The sequence below is a fragment of the Phytophthora sojae genome (genome assembly GCF_000149755.1).
Source record: "Phytophthora sojae unplaced genomic scaffold PHYSOscaffold_4, whole genome shotgun sequence".
Lineage (NCBI taxonomy): Eukaryota > Oomycota > Peronosporomycetes > Peronosporales > Peronosporaceae > Phytophthora > Phytophthora sojae.
The window spans coordinates 6,937,988-6,952,797 of NW_009258118.1; the positions used below are offsets into that span (position 1 = coordinate 6,937,988).

Consider the following 14,810-nt stretch of genomic DNA (forward strand, 5'->3'; position numbering starts at 1 on the left):
CTAAACATCTTCCTAAACATTTTCGATGTCAAATTGTGAAAGTACCAGAAGGTTGGCTCGCCATCCGGGCTATAGGGCACGTGGTCGTGTCTGCGCATTGGACACGGCCCACTCACGCACCGGAAGGGCTAAGGCGCCACCTGCTTGATAAGATTTTGGCTCGTGGTGAGCCACGATCTAATCAATCTTATCGAGACGCGTCAATGTCCTTCAGTGTCGTCGATCCACAACAATCGCGTGGATGCGTCGAACTATTGTCTGCAGATGGAGTTAGCGCGTTTTTCTTAACAGCCACAGCGCATACCAGCCGACACAACACGCGCCGTCCGTCGTGCTGTACCACGGCACCAAGTTGCATGAGTCATTCTTCAATTTCCTTTATTCGACGCCACTATGGATTCTCCTGAGGTCGTCTATCCACCCAGGCCCCTCAAAATATCTGCTGCCAATGCAAATGCCCTTGAACTGTTGGCAGACCAGCTCGTCGCTGAGACTTTGCGCGCAAGTGACGACTTTATCTCGAGAGGCCGCGTAGTCGACAAGACTCAGTGGAAAAGTGTGAAAAGGAAAAATAACTTGACGGCGTATCGAGCGCGCGAGCTCACGTCAAGCAGCAGAACTCGCCGATCTCGGTTCAATAGCGAAGACACCGAAGCCGTGGCCGAGTCTCCCCGCCTGCCCGAGTTTTTCCCATCAAACGGCAAGAACTTCGAGAGCTGTCTGGGGGATTCGTACCTGGCTGTAAGCGCCACTTGCAATGAAGACAACGACTCAGACGACGAATTCCAAGGAGGATTCAGCATGGAAGACGTCTTGGAGCAGAAGGTGATGGAGAAGGCCAAGCCAGACTACGTCCCCATGGTATTTTGCACGGGTGTCGTCCCCGGTACAGTCGAGGACGCTGCGTTGGGTTTTCTTGCGGACACTGAAGCTCGCACGCGAACGCGTAGCACTATCAGCGGACACACTACCGTCGACGACGTCCAAATCCTCGCTCGTATCCAAGAGCCAACCTTCGACGACCCGTTTCGGTTCTTGGGGGTCAAGTGGTGGGCCCATTCTACCCCTGGAACTGCGGGCCGCTTCGTCAAGCCTCGCGACTCGGTCGTCATTGAGTCGAGCGGAATGGCCCTCGATGCCGATGGAGAACGCTTCTGCTACCTGCTGACCCACTCGTTCATGCTGGACGAGGTCCCGGAGTTCAAGAAGTTCGGCCGCTTGAGGATAACCTTCTCCACCTGCCGCATCGTGCGGACGCACGAGGCCACGGGGAACGTCGAGATCTTCTGTCGCGGGTTCATCGACTCTGCTGGGAGTCTCAGCGAGCGCTTGGCCACGTACTTGTTCTGCGAAAGTCTCATGAGGATGCCGCGGATAATGGAGGAGGCGAACAAGCGGAAGCTCGCGTGGCTGCTGCAGTCAAAGCACCACTGCTGCAGTAGTCTCGGTCCAGCGGGGCATGCGGTTGATGCTTGTCCGAGTTGCAGCGAAAAGCTGGGCCGAGGAGTCGAGAGGCTACTGGACTACTCGATCTGCATCCTCTGTCGCCACTCCATCTGCCGAAAGTGTACCATTAGGAAGACACTTTTGCTGGGGACCGGTGGGCCCAAAATGACCAAGACTACGAAAGAATTCTGCCTGAGATGTTACCTCGAGGCCAAGAACTTGTCGGCGTGGCAAGTGGGAATCGACTCGCTGCCCGTCACTAAGCAGCCGTAGATTCGGCTATCCGATACGGACAAGAAATTCAAAACGAAAGCCGGCAATAAACAAAGTTAGATAGACACAACAAACGCCTAGCTGTAGTGGTAGATAGTGTAATTGTAATCCAAAAGTGTTGAACATACCAGCCTGGAGCAATCAATCAAACGGCTATGAAGAGATTTCTTCCTCTTCTACTTTCGTATCGTTCGCTTTCTCACGACCATGCTCGTCTTCCAGAGTCCTGACTACAGCTCCAACGTCGTGCACGAAGTTGAAATACACGTAGCGGCAGTCAAACTCCATGTCGTGCCAGTAGTTGACCGAGATCGTCGGGCAAAGGTGCGCAGCGCGGTGATACCACAACGAAGGCAGGTACAGAACCTCGCCGGCATTCACCACCACCTCGATCGGACTCAACGCGGCCGCCAGCGGATACCGCTTCGTGTCGATGTTCAGTGGGTCGACAGGAATCCACGGCGTGTCGCCTTTGTCCGGTGACGACAGAATTTCCCAGGCCACGTGCTGTGGAAACTTGTCGTGGAAGCGCTCCGTAGCCACCAGATCCTTCACGAGATGGTCCTCGTCCTCAGGCTTCGGAGACGCCGAGTGGCGATACCTCGTCGACGGAAACTCGCGCTCATAGAGACAACCGACCGCAGAGGGCGGCAACAAAGTGAAGTGTTTCTGGCCCTTCACCACGCAGTACATGTTCTACCGCCCGCAACGCAGCACAACAGTCAGCCCAGCACTATAAACAACATTAACGAAGAGCAGATTCTTAACCTCGTAGTGGTCCTTGTGCATCGTGGACACCGCTCTCTCGTCGCCGATCCAGATATTCACAGCCTCCGGCTCGTTCCCGAACGCTTCCACAGCCAACTCCATAGCCGGCGGCACCTCGTCAAACAGTCCCGGGAACTGCTCTCTCAAACTGTCGTTCTACCAATAAACAACAAAGTGTAGCCATGAGCATTGTCACCTGCTAGTATTCTACCCACTATTCTACCTACCTGGTGCGACAGGTAGGGTACGCCGTCGAACCCGTCGCGGTCTTTGAGTATCTGGAGGAACTCGTGCAGCGGCATGTCCCTCTCCTCGGGCATGACGAAGAGCTCCTCGTGGTGGCCCGGCAGCTCCAGCACGGCGTCTCCGAAGCCGAAGGGGGTCACGTCCACAGTCACCGGGTGGCTGCCCGCCTTGGCCACCAGGTGGTCGTCGCTCTGCCAATTGGCCATGGCTCGCTGCCACTGCGGACTCGTCATGGAGTTGAGCAGCACGACCGGCACATTGCGACTCACGAACTCGCGGTGGAACTGCACGGCGCTGAGCGTCGACGCGTCCACGCGGCGGATCGAGTGCAAAGGGGCCCAGAAGTCCTGCGTGTCGCTCTGCAGCCGCCGCAGCGCCGCCTGCAGCTCCGACGTAGAGGAGGAGCTCGCCATGCGGACCACAGGTGCGTTCGTTTACTGCATGCATTCGGTGTGCCGCACACCATTTTCTGTGACGTGGAGCAGAAGCTCAGGCGAGACGGACGGACCGCCTTTTGCGTTAGCAAGGCGAGGCCTTCGTTGTGTCGGGAGGGGGGTCGAGTGTCGATCTGTCTGCTGCATGTACAGCTCGTGTATCACCCAGAGTACAGAGCTCCGGCTCATTCGGGTTTTGCGCCGTCGCTAAACGTTTTACATCGTCCTTCTGCCGGTTGCCTGCCCGGTAATGAGCAGGTAAGATTCATGCATCTAACTGGTGCAAACTGTCAAGGAACTGTTACATGCATACATGGAGAGTAAGCTTATCGTGGCCTGAAGAGCTTGGCTGGGCACGTGGATGAGAGCTTCACTACATAGCCATCTTGAGCTCCGAGCTGTTCCATCTCAGGAATCCTACAGTAGCAGAATATTTCATGAGTCGAAGCGCGGATAGACCCAGCGGAGTCAGCAGTCCTCGATGCAGCGCTCTTGCAACGCAAGTGGAAGGACGCTGCCAGAGATTTCCCCAGCTCTGGGACGCTGGGCTTTCGGTCCGAAAGTTTCAGAATGAGAAGCTGAACACGATACAACAACCTCGCGACGTGTACACCAATCGACCTGTCGGACAGGTCGATTGTCCTGTCCTCTTGTGTCAAATCAGTGTCAACTGGGGCCATATAAAATGCCCGAGCCCGTTGCGTCGTGACTTCGGCTGCTGCGCGCAGCATCGTAGTGGCGCTGACGCCAACACAGTGCAAGTCGAGTGCCACTTGTCAATCTTCCTGCAGTTTGGCGCACCGAAACGGGATGGATTCAGTTTTCCCTCCCAAGCCGTTCCCCTTGTCTGCGGTCGACGCGAACGCTCTCGAGATGCTGGCAGACCAGCTCGTGGCCGAGACTCTACGCACACATGACGACTTCATAGCTCAAGGACGAGCTGTCGACATCCAGCGATGGAAAATGGTCAAACAGAAGAACAACATGACAGCGTATCGGAGTCGGAAGCGCGCGTCATCGAGGTTCCGGCGGGAACGAGTCCCGAGTGACGAGACCGAAGCCGTCCCAGCGTCGCCTCAGCTGCCGTCCTTCTACCCAGCAATCGACAAGAAGTTGGAGCACGCACTGTCCGAGACGTACCCGAGTGTCACCTACGACTCGGAGGACGAACTCGAGGACGAACTCAGCTACGTCGACGTATTGGAGCAGAAGGTCTTGGAGAAGGCAAGACCAGAGCACGCACCGATGGTCTTCTGCACCGGGGTGGTGCCCGGCACAGTCGAAGACGCGGCGTTCGGCTTCCTCGCAGATACAGAAGCCCGAAGCCGGACGCGGAATTCCGGCAACAGAGACGTCGCGGCTGACGACGTGCGCATTCTCGCTCGCATCCACGGACCGACACAGGGCGACCCGTTCCGCTTCTTGGGGGTCAAGTGGTGTTCTCACTCCACGCCTGGACCTGCTGGGAAGTTGATCAAGCCTCGCGACTACCTCGTGATTGAATCCACCGGGATTGCGTTCGACTCGGACGGTGAACGCTTCTGCTACGTGTTGCACCACTCCATTATGCTTGACGAGGTTCCGGACTACCAGAAGTTCGGCAACGTGCGCGTTACGTTCTCCGCCTGCCACATTATGAGGCCGCATCAAACCGCGGGGGCTATTGAGATCTTCTGTCGCGGCTTCATGGACACAGGGGGCAATCTGGCCGAGCGGTTGACTACGTATATATTCTGCGACGCACTGATGATAGCCCCGCAGACTGTCGAGGAAGCTTACACGAGGAAACTCCTGTGGCTGTATCGCTCTCGACGTCGCGCAGATAGCAGTCCTCCTGGTCTCGAGTCGCTCCGAATCTCCGACACTTGTCCGTGCTGCCATGGAAAGCTCCACACTGGCCTTGCAAAGCTCCTGGAGGGTGCCACCAACTCCATGTGCCAGCTCTGCCGACACACTGTTTGCCGCAAGTGCGCAGTCAAGAAGGCGTTGCCCCTGGACATTGGAGGACCCAAGCAATTGACGATGCAGACGCTCGACTTCTGTCTGGGCTGCTACCTGCAAGCCAAGGGCTTGTCCGCGTGGCGAGTCGCAATCGCCACCATGTCGACGTCGGCCACAGAGTCCAAGAGCTGCGAACGGATCTGAGCTGACCGGTATGCTGTACGGTACACAGAATCTCTCTTGACGGCGACCTCTTTTTACGTTAGCAAGCCGGGCCTCTGAAGCGAAGATGTCGGTCTGTCTGTGTCTGTTCCAGTTGCAATCGCCAAACGTTATCGACCTTGTGTCGACGGGGCCACTTCGGTAACACACACTTCGGTGGGCTATCAAGGAGCTACAATGCAGCACGCTGTACTGCATATTGTACACTGATGGGACTGCCAGCACGAGAAGGATATTGTTGGTCGAATGAGTCAACATTTCGCTAGGCTCACGTTAGCTAAGATATTTGCTCTTGAGTCTCAAGTTGAGACTTTGAGCATTTACTGATACGTCCAAGATGATCCTTACATGTGATGCTACAGCGCACTGCCTCCGCCCCCAAGAACTGCAAGCAGAAATTTTGACGAAGACTTGACCACCAGCATCGAGGATTTCGCCAAAGTGTCGCGGAGACCAATGCCGGGCCCAAGCAGCATCAGCCGTCAATGCAACGTTCTTGCAAACCGGCGGCAATTGAGAGCGTCGGGACGGCGCCACAGAATGAGAAGCCCAACTTGAAACGATCAGACAACGCTGCGTCTCGTGATTTCAACAACTCGGCGACTTCTGTAGGATGTTAAATCATGTTGTGTCGACCAGGACCATACAGAAGGTCCCCACTCCGCTGCATCGTGACTTGCAGCAATTTGCAAGACGAGTTCACATTGTCAAGCTTCCACGCTGAAACACAATGGATCCTGTCTACCCACCGACGCCATTCTCCTTGTCTCCTGCCGACGCGAATGCTCTCGAGCTGCTGGCAGACCACCTCGTGGCCGAAACATTGTGGACACACGACGAGTTCGTGGCTCAAGGGCGGATCGTCGACCTCAGTCCATGGAGAATGGTCAAGCAGAAGAACAACCTGACTGCGTACCGGGCCCGCAAGCACACGCCATCAAGATTTCGGCGGGAACGAGTCCCGAGTGACGAGACCGAAGCCGTCCCAGCGTCGCCACAGCTTCCGTCGTTCTACTCGGATTAGGACACGAAGTTGGAGTCCGAGACGGACCCGAGCGTGACCCTCTTGAAAGACGACTCGGACGACGAATTTGAGGACGAATTCAGCCACGTCGATACCATGGAGGAGAACATATCGGAGAATGCAAGACCAGAGCACGCACCGATGGTCTTCTGCACCGGGGTGGTGCCCGGCACAGTCGAAGGCGCGGCGTTCGGCTTCCTCGCAGATACAGAAGCCCGAAGCCGGACGCGGAATTCCGGCAACAGAGACGTCGTGGCTGACGACGTGCGGATCCTCGCTCGCATCCACGGACCGACACAGGGCGACCCGTTCCGCTTCTTGGGGGTCAAGTGGTGCTTTCATTCCACGCCTGGAGCGGCTAGAAGGTTTCTCCACCCTCGCGACTACGTCGTCCTGGAGTCCACTGGCCTCGCGCTCGACTCGGACGGCGAGCGCTTCTGCTACACGTTGAACCATACAATCGAGCTCGACGAGGTCCCCGACTACCGGAAATTCAGCAACGTGCGCATCAAGTTCTCCGCGTGCCACATCATGAAGTCTCACGAATCTCCGGGGAAAATCGAGATCTGCAGCCGCGACTTCATCGACGCCGGGGGACTTCTCGCTGAGCGTTTGACTACGTATATATTCTGCGACGCACTGATGATAGCCCCGCAGACTGTCGAGGAAGCTTACACGAGGAAACTCCTGTGGCTGTATCGCTCTCGACGTCGCGCAGATAGCAGTCCTCCTGGTCTCGAGTCGCTCCGAATCTCCGACACTTGTTCGTGCTGCCATGGAAAGCTCCACACTGGCCTTGCAAAGCTCCTGGAGGGTGCCACCAACTCCATGTGCCAGCTCTGCCGACACACTGTTTGCCGCAAGTGCGCAGTCAAGAAGGCGTTGCCCCTGGACATTGGAGGACCCAAGCAATTGACGATGCAGACGCTCGACTTCTGTCTGGGCTGCTACCTGCAAGCCAAGGGCTTGTCCGCGTGGCGAGTCGCAATCGCCACCATGTCGACGTCGGCCACAGAGTCCAAGAGCTGCGATCGGATCTGAGCTGTGCTGACCAACGTGTCGCACTCGGTTTACGAGCGCCGCCCCCTATGAAAATGCACCGGAGTCGGCCTCAAGTTGCGGTGCAGCGTTGAGAGAGAGACCCATTTTTGCGAGACTCACTCAGCCTTTGGCCTCGTCCGCCTATCCAAGGTGGACGCCCAACCCTGCGTAGCACAGACACCCCGGCCCCTTGGCGATAGCGAAGCCAAGTCGGCTGATTCTCGAGATTGGCCTGGTGGCACATGTTCATGTGCGACTCGATGCACACGACAGCCGCTGCACTTGGAAACATTTGCCGGCCGCCTCGCTGGGTCGTCGTCATTTGTAGATTTCTCGCAGCAACCACCGAGGAGCTTCCAGGAGCTTCATGGAGAACCGAGGTGTAGTGTACCCTCCCATGCCGTTGAATTTGTCTGACGAGGACAAGCACTCGATCGAGAAACTCGCTGATCGACTCGTAGCGGAGACTCTACGCGCCAACGAGGAGTTCGCGGCCCGAGGACATGTGGCCGACCCCAGCTGCTGGAAGCCGATAAAGGAGAAGGACCACGTTGTGGCGTACCTGGACATCGCCACTGCCGGTAACAAGGCTCGGCCCTCCAAGCGCGAGAGACTTTGGAGCGAGGACACGGTCGTGGTCGCGTCCTCCCCGCAGAACCCCACGCTCTACCCGACCAGCGACCGCGATCTCCAAGATTTATTGCGTAGCGGGCCGCTCAACACTTTCGACGACAGCGACTCGGACGACGACAGGAGTCAAAGCTTACACCACGATGAGTTCACCAAGTTCGGCGCCAAAGGCGGCTCCGAGATGAGCGTCCTCGAGAAGTTTCGGCCGGCCGACGTGCCCATTGTGTTCTCCTCGGGGGTGCTACCGGGTACCGTGGAGGATATGGCCTTTTCGTTCCTAGCGGACACGGACGAACGCAGTCGCATGCGCTTCAATACCAACAAGGATTGCATCGTGGAGGACATGAGGATCCTCTCGAAAATCCGCGGGCCAACCAAAGATAACCCGTTCCAGTTCCTTGGGGTCAAGTGGTGCTCTCACACCCCAAGCCGCACGGTGTCACTTGTAGTCAAGCCTCGCGACTATTTGATTATCGAGTCCACTGGAATGGCTCTGGACTCGAACGGAGAGCGCTTCAGCTACTTCCTTAACCACTCGATCGAGATGGACGAGGTGCCTACGTTCCGAGAGTTCGGCCAGGTGCGCACGATCTTCTCCGCGTGCCACATCATCCGCCCTCACAAGAAGAAGCACAGCGACGGAGAGTTCATTGAGGTGTTTGCGAGGGGATTCATGCTCATTGGAGGGAGCTTTAGCGTCCGTCTTAGCGCCACTCAGCTTGCCGACGGCCTCCTGCTCATGCCTCGCTTCCTGGAAGAGTCCTTCTTGAAGAAACTGGCGTGGCTCATGCACGACAAGCTCCGCTGGTCTTCCAGTAGCAGCAACACGAGCGACTCGGCCACCAACAGCTTCAGCAGCAACAGCAGCTCAAGGTCGATGGTAGTGAAGGCCAGCGCCTGCTCGTGCTGCCACGCGAAGCTCTCTTCGCGCTTGGGAGGGTTCCTAGAGAGGAGTTCCAGTTGCAGTCTGTGCAGACAGACTGCATGCCACAAGTGCACGGTGAAGAAGCTGCTGCCCGTGGAAGGCTCGCGCGGCCGGCACATGAAGAAGAAGGAGTTGGAGTTCTGTCTTAACTGCTATCTGAGGGCAAAGCGTTTGCCTGCGTGGCATGTGGCGGTGGCCACGCTGGCGAAAGACTCCGCATAGAGAGCAGAGATCGATAGATAGAGCAGGGGTAACTAGAGAATAGATTCTGTACACGTATGAACACGTAATGAACAGTGATCATCAGTCGATTCAGGCGTCATAAAAACCTCTACATGTACATCGAGAAGTAGATGAATCCCTCTATAGATTCCAACCCATGACTCATGGGCCATGAGCGTGTGGTGCGACGCCACAACGTTGAAGAACACCTTCCTGCAATGAAAATCGTTGAATTCCGTCGTGCAAAGATGACCTCGAACTGGAAAGTCAAGACGCGATGTTGAGCACCACCAAACGATTAGTCACGGCACGCTTATCAACTCTGTCACGCGCGTCGCCGCTACTTTTGCATGACAGACAAAGAATGAATGAACTCTGAAAGTTAGGTGCACAAGGTGCTTTATGGTTGCTGCGATGAGCTTTAAACTACGGGCTAGAACTATCAGGCGGGGGGTATTTATCGAAACTACACTAGATGAACTGGGTTGACTACTTGGGCAGCGTGGCCAGCGCCACTCTCCACGCCGACAACTGCTTGGCCTTGAGGTAGCAGTTGAGGCAGAAGTCGAGGCTCTTCTTGCTCGACGAGTCCATGGACAAGTTCTTCTTGACCGTGCACTTCTTGCAGACCTTTCGTCTGCACAGAAAGCAGGTGGTGGTGCTCTCGAGCAGCTTCTTGAAGCCCTTGGTGGGCAGCTTATGACAGCACGCGCACCCCTCGTGCTTGTCCTCCTCCGCGTGGACATTCTGGCGCCGCGCGTACGCGTGCACGAACCACGCCAGCTTCTTCATGTACGACTCCTCCACCAGCTGCGCCGTGTCCAGCATAAACTCGCAGAAGAGCTGCGTCGACGCGCTCACGCCAAAGTGGCCGCCGGCGTTGCAGTAGCCTCGGAAATACACCTCCACCTCTCCCTGGCTGTTGTACGGCCGCACGATGCGGCAGCTTGAGGTGAGCAGACGCACCAGTCCGTGCTTACGGAACTCCGGGACTTCCTCGATCTCGACGGAGTGGTTCAAAAAGTAGCACACGCGTTCGCCGTTCGCGTCCAGCGTTGATCCCGTGGACTCGAGCGTGACGGTATCTCTGGGCTTGGCCACCGAGCCGCCCGTCTTGCTGGACGAGTAGGAGATCCACTTGATGCCTTGGAACCGGAACGGGTCTTGCTGGGTCGGGCCCCGAAACTGGGCCAGTATCCGCAGGTCCTTGACGTTCACCTCCTTGCACGTGGCCGCGCGCATGAGGCTGCGCTCCAGTGTGTCCGCCAGGAATCCCAGTCCTGCGTCGTCCACCGTTCCGGGGATCACGCCGCCGCCAAAGACCATGGGCGTGTTGCGCGGCCGCGACTTGCTCAGCACGCTCTGCTCGGGCGCCTCGGGGTCGATGCGGCTGCTCTCGTAGTAGTCCGAGCCTGCGTACGAGCTGCCGCCGTCGTGAGAAGAGCCGCACGACAAGTGCGTGTTGCCGCGGCCCATGAGGTCGCTTAGCGAGCTGTCGGCCGAGTAGAGCTTGGGGCGGTGCACGACGGACGTCTCGACCGCCTCCTCCGTCTCGAGTCTGTCGCGGCGCGCGCGCCGCTGGCCGCGCGACCGCGAACGGTACGCCGTCATGCTGCCCTTCTCCATGACCACCTTCCATCGCTCCAGGTCGACCGACCGACGGTCCGAGATGAACTCCTCGCTGGCCTGCAAGGTCTCGGCCACGAGCTGGTCCGCCAGCGTCTCGTACTGCTCCCTGTCGTCGCGCGTGAGCACGAGCTCCCGAGGCGGGAAGATGTGGCCCGCGTCCCACGAGTCTCCGAAGCGCATGCTGCTGCTGCTGCTGGTGCGGCTGTCCTCAAGTGCTATCAACCCACGGACTGCAGTGTCCGAGCGAGAGCGCTTCGCGAAGTGAGGCCGGGTGGTCAAGCAGATGGGAAAGGTCCGTCCTGGGCAGTGGCAGCGGAGGACAAAAGTTGAAGAGAGTGCAGCGGAGACCTTATCCAGCTTCTACAACCAGCAGTGGGAGGCCCGCGTGGTTCGGGATCCTTCAACAGGGATCGGAGCGTCCTCCTTCTGGCATCGCTACGTCGCGACACGGGAGCATGTGCACGGGTGTAGAGTCGGCTGCTGCTCACCCGGCGAAGAAACGAGGCGCCAGCCAATGGAGCAGCGCGCCCAAGCCGCGTGGAAGCTTCGGGTCACCGCATCAACCCGGGTGAATTGAGCGGCGTTACGAGCTCACGACAGGAGGAACATGCACGCCGGCCGAGATTGACCAGCCACCCGCCAGGCGGCCTGCTGGAGGCTTTGCCCGAGTCGGTGCTCTCCTTATCGGCTGCCGCGGACGTCACGGTCGGGCCCCAACCGCGACACTTGCATGATCATCTGTACTTTGAATAATTTTGTGCGGCGTTACCGACACCGCATGGCTGTCATGCTGATCTCGGTGCTGCTGTGGCCCACCGAGAGCGCAAAGAGAGCGTCAAAGAGAGATCTTATGGCTCCAGGCCTCGAGATCCTGGGGCCGCGTCTGCCTGCCTGCCAGGTTTGCGGGCAGTGCTGCAGTTCTGCCATCAGTGATGGCATCACGGCGAACAAGGTGGTATCCACATGTAGTGCTGTCGGACAAGGAGGAGGAGGGCGCGCAGAGGGCTCTCGTGATTGAGACAGCGGAGGCCGCCAGTAATTTGGTGCTGCCACGATGGGGGCGCCACAACCTTGGCAGCATGTACAGTAAGCCTCGAGGGTTTACCGTATTTGGCGGTTTGACTGCAGACCTGCACCGTACGGTGTATACGTATGCTATATGTAGTGCAGGTTTTGACCGATCGCTGGAAGTGCTCGCTGTGCCACCGATTCTTTCGCGCCTCTCCTCTGTGAGAGCAAGACTTGTCCTCTTCCTACATGTACTGTAGTAGGATGTTCCTACCTCGCCCGAAGTTGTCTTCACGAAAGATACAACGCGGACGTCGATAGCCTCGGTGAAAGCCGCTGCACAGATTCGCCATCCAGCAAACTGCAAGAAGCTGCGATCGTCAACACGGACAGACTCGGAGGTACATATCGCGCTCGTTGCTTGCGGACCTGCGCGGCCACATATCTGCTAGTTTTTCGCCGACTCTGCTGCGCGAGACAGTGCTCAAGCGATCGCCCATTTAACAACGCGCTTGATGTGTCCTGCACTGCTGTAGTCCCACCGCAGCGTGCAACTTGCACCACTTGGACTCCAAGTTGGAGGCTCCTCCAAGTTCGAGGACACCCTCGTCGTGACTCGGCATGATAAACAGCTCCGACCTCCGACGTCTCAGTGAAACGTGATCGATGGTGGCACCTCGAAGTACAATGCAACGCTGCGTTTCGGTGTGCTGTCTGAACGGATGAATGAGTGGATGGAGACGAACGAGGGTATGTATCTACACAGCACCTTCATTAGCTCTAAAATACGGTGGCTCTATCTGTAGTCAACGCGTGCTGCCTCACCTTCCTGGACGATACTAGTTACCGGCGCTTGAGCTGCGCGGTCGCGACGTCCCATGCGGACATTTGCCGGGCCTCGATGACACACGACACGCAGAAGGTGAGAGTTCGCTGCACGTCTTCGGCTGCGTCCAGCAGCAGCTTCTTCTTGACGCTGCACTTCTGGCAAATGGTTTGTCTGCAGATAGCGCACGTGCCCCCAGCCTGAATGAGGTTGAACCTCTTGGTGCCCTTGCCGCAGACACCGCAGTCCTTCGTGTGTAGCGCAGACGCGTCGCTGGTCCGCCGGCGCGCCATGAGCCACGCCAGCTTCTTGAGGTACGAGGCCTCGACGATGCCCACGACGTCCACGACACCTTGGGTGAAAACATTCAATCCGACAAGCGGCGGCAAGCTGCCGCCCATATCTGCGTATCCTCGCGCACACACTTCAATCTGCGTCTCCGAAATCTGCCGCATGATGTAGCAAATGGACAGGTTCAGGCGGACGACGTTGTAGCTATCGGGAAGCACGGGGCAGTCGTCCAGCTCGACCGAGTGGGCCAAACTGTAGTAAACGCGCTCGCCGTCCGAGTCCAACGCGATGCCGGAGGACTCGATGAAGACGACATCCCGTCGAGAGACAAAGACAGCGATGTCGCGGGTGGCCCATTTAATGCCGATGAACCGGAACGGATCCTCCTCGCTCGGGGCCTGGAAGGAGGCGAGAACCTTGCGAGCGTCGAAGCCATCGTTCTTCACGTAGGCGTTGCGCTCGAGCCAGGCCTCGTTCGTATGGGCCAGCGCTCCAAACGCGACGTCCGCAACGGATCCGTCAATGATTCCGGTCGCTGCGACCAGCGGCACGTGTGAGGGCTTGACCTTCTCCAGCACGCTCTCCTCGGGGAAGACCGAGAAGGACCCTGCGTTGCTCGACGAGCTCTGTGTGTGTTGCGACCGCGAGACGCTGCTGGCGGACTTCTCCCCTGGCGTTCGCTGCGGTTCCTCGTCTTCGTCGTCGGAGGTGAAGGCGTGCGGTCGACCTGCCGCCATCGCCTGACGCTGCTGCTCCTCCACCGTGTTGTTCGACAGCAACCGCGGTCGACTCGGGTGTTTCTCGTTCTCGAGATGCTTCAGGTACTTGGAACCTGAACGCCGGGTGCGGTACGCGTGCACCTTTTCATGGGACTTGATGGGCTTCCAGAGCCGAGGGTCCACTTGCCGGTTGTTGGCGACGAACCGCTCGTACGAGCGCAGAGTCTCGGCCACAACCTTGTCGGCGGTGTCGGTCAGCGCCTGCTTCTGCTCCTTGGTGAGGGTCAACCGGTCCGGGATGATTCCGTCCGCGCGCGTGTAGGCCATCCTGATACTGTAGAGCAGTTCCTGGATCAACGGTCTCCGATACAAGTCTAGGTGCTCGAAAGCAAGTTTCGAAGTGGCTGCGAAGATTGAGGATGGAGGCGTCGCGCGGTAGTTAGTCCTGTCAACCTTACCTTACACACCTCCAACCTCCATAATCTCACCTTCCTAACCTCCCTAACTTCCCCTTTACAAAACTCAGTATAATGGAAAAAGCCGGGACCAAACTCCCAGCCAACTCGGGCTCGGAGCTGGTAGTGGGCGTACAGTACCTTGGGCGTGGCTGCAGCTTCCAGCCTGCACGAACGCAGCATATTGCAGGACAGATTTCCAAGCCTCACCGTTTGATCTACCAATAATGTGAACTTCTACAGTGTAGTAGTAAAACAATACACCTTTTATTGTGCCTTTCCATCCATTTACTTCAGAAGTACAAACATGTATCGATGACTACAGCGATCTGTCCAAGTTGCGGAGGATGCGAGTGCCGCTATTAACGTCGATCGTAGCTCTTTAAGACGGTGGTGGGTCACACCTGAACCTGTGCCTCTGTACCTCTGTACCCGCGTTCATATAAAACGAGAACGTCTAGCCTTCGGCTTAACGAAGCCTTGTCAGCGTGGCAGGAGGCTAGATGTTCTCGTAGGCAACAGTGGACAGACGCCAGTTTGCTGAAGAAACACTATCGACATGTGCGAGGCGCTATTATTCAGCGCGTCAGTGGGGAACGATGCTCGTTGATTATCCAGGTCGACCACTTCAGGCTCCAATCGAGCCAGCTTGAGGTACCTTTGTGTCGTTAAGGAGGTTAAAGCGAAAGTTTAGAAAGTCCAGTGAGTTT

The 14,810-nt window shown here is 57.5% G+C and overlaps 7 protein-coding genes across 7 annotated transcripts; 4 read left to right on the top strand and 3 right to left on the bottom strand.

Moving 5' to 3' along the window:
• Positions 1 to 393: 393 nt before the first annotated feature.
• Positions 394 to 1,719, top strand: PHYSODRAFT_301324 (hypothetical protein; the record flags this gene model as incomplete). Its single annotated transcript, XM_009529591.1, has 1 exon — positions 394 to 1,719. The coding sequence occupies one exon, from the start codon at positions 394 to 396 to the stop codon at positions 1,717 to 1,719; it is 1,326 nt and encodes a 441-aa protein (XP_009527886.1).
• Positions 1,720 to 1,872: 153 nt separating this feature from the next.
• PHYSODRAFT_500996 (hypothetical protein) lies at positions 1,873 to 3,146 on the bottom strand (the record flags this gene model as incomplete). The annotated part of the gene is made up of 3 exons (XM_009529592.1): positions 1,873 to 2,415; positions 2,488 to 2,643; positions 2,715 to 3,146. The coding sequence occupies 3 exons, from the start codon at positions 3,144 to 3,146 to the stop codon at positions 1,873 to 1,875; spliced, it is 1,131 nt and encodes a 376-aa protein (XP_009527887.1).
• Positions 3,147 to 4,151: 1,005 nt separating this feature from the next.
• On the top strand, positions 4,152 to 5,312 carry PHYSODRAFT_504338 (hypothetical protein; the record flags this gene model as incomplete). The annotated part of the gene is made up of 1 exon (XM_009529593.1): positions 4,152 to 5,312. One exon carries the CDS (start codon positions 4,152 to 4,154, stop codon positions 5,310 to 5,312), a length of 1,161 nt encoding a protein of 386 aa, XP_009527888.1.
• Positions 5,313 to 6,060: 748 nt separating this feature from the next.
• On the top strand, positions 6,061 to 7,395 carry PHYSODRAFT_301327 (hypothetical protein; the record flags this gene model as incomplete). The annotated part of the gene is made up of 2 exons (XM_009529594.1): positions 6,061 to 6,312; positions 6,355 to 7,395. The coding sequence occupies 2 exons, from the start codon at positions 6,061 to 6,063 to the stop codon at positions 7,393 to 7,395; spliced, it is 1,293 nt and encodes a 430-aa protein (XP_009527889.1).
• Positions 7,396 to 7,762: 367 nt separating this feature from the next.
• Positions 7,763 to 9,172, top strand: PHYSODRAFT_502547 (hypothetical protein; the record flags this gene model as incomplete). The annotated part of the gene is made up of 2 exons (XM_009529595.1): positions 7,763 to 8,908; positions 9,035 to 9,172. 2 exons carry the CDS (start codon positions 7,763 to 7,765, stop codon positions 9,170 to 9,172), a joined length of 1,284 nt encoding a protein of 427 aa, XP_009527890.1.
• A 489-nt stretch (positions 9,173 to 9,661) lies between these two features.
• On the bottom strand, positions 9,662 to 10,981 carry PHYSODRAFT_503772 (hypothetical protein; the record flags this gene model as incomplete). The annotated part of the gene is made up of 2 exons (XM_009529596.1): positions 9,662 to 10,423; positions 10,481 to 10,981. 2 exons carry the CDS (start codon positions 10,979 to 10,981, stop codon positions 9,662 to 9,664), a joined length of 1,263 nt encoding a protein of 420 aa, XP_009527891.1.
• Positions 10,982 to 12,652: 1,671 nt separating this feature from the next.
• Positions 12,653 to 13,972, bottom strand: PHYSODRAFT_255501 (hypothetical protein; the record flags this gene model as incomplete). The annotated part of the gene is made up of 1 exon (XM_009529597.1): positions 12,653 to 13,972. The coding sequence occupies one exon, from the start codon at positions 13,970 to 13,972 to the stop codon at positions 12,653 to 12,655; it is 1,320 nt and encodes a 439-aa protein (XP_009527892.1).
• Between the last annotated feature and the right edge of the window lie 838 nt (positions 13,973 to 14,810).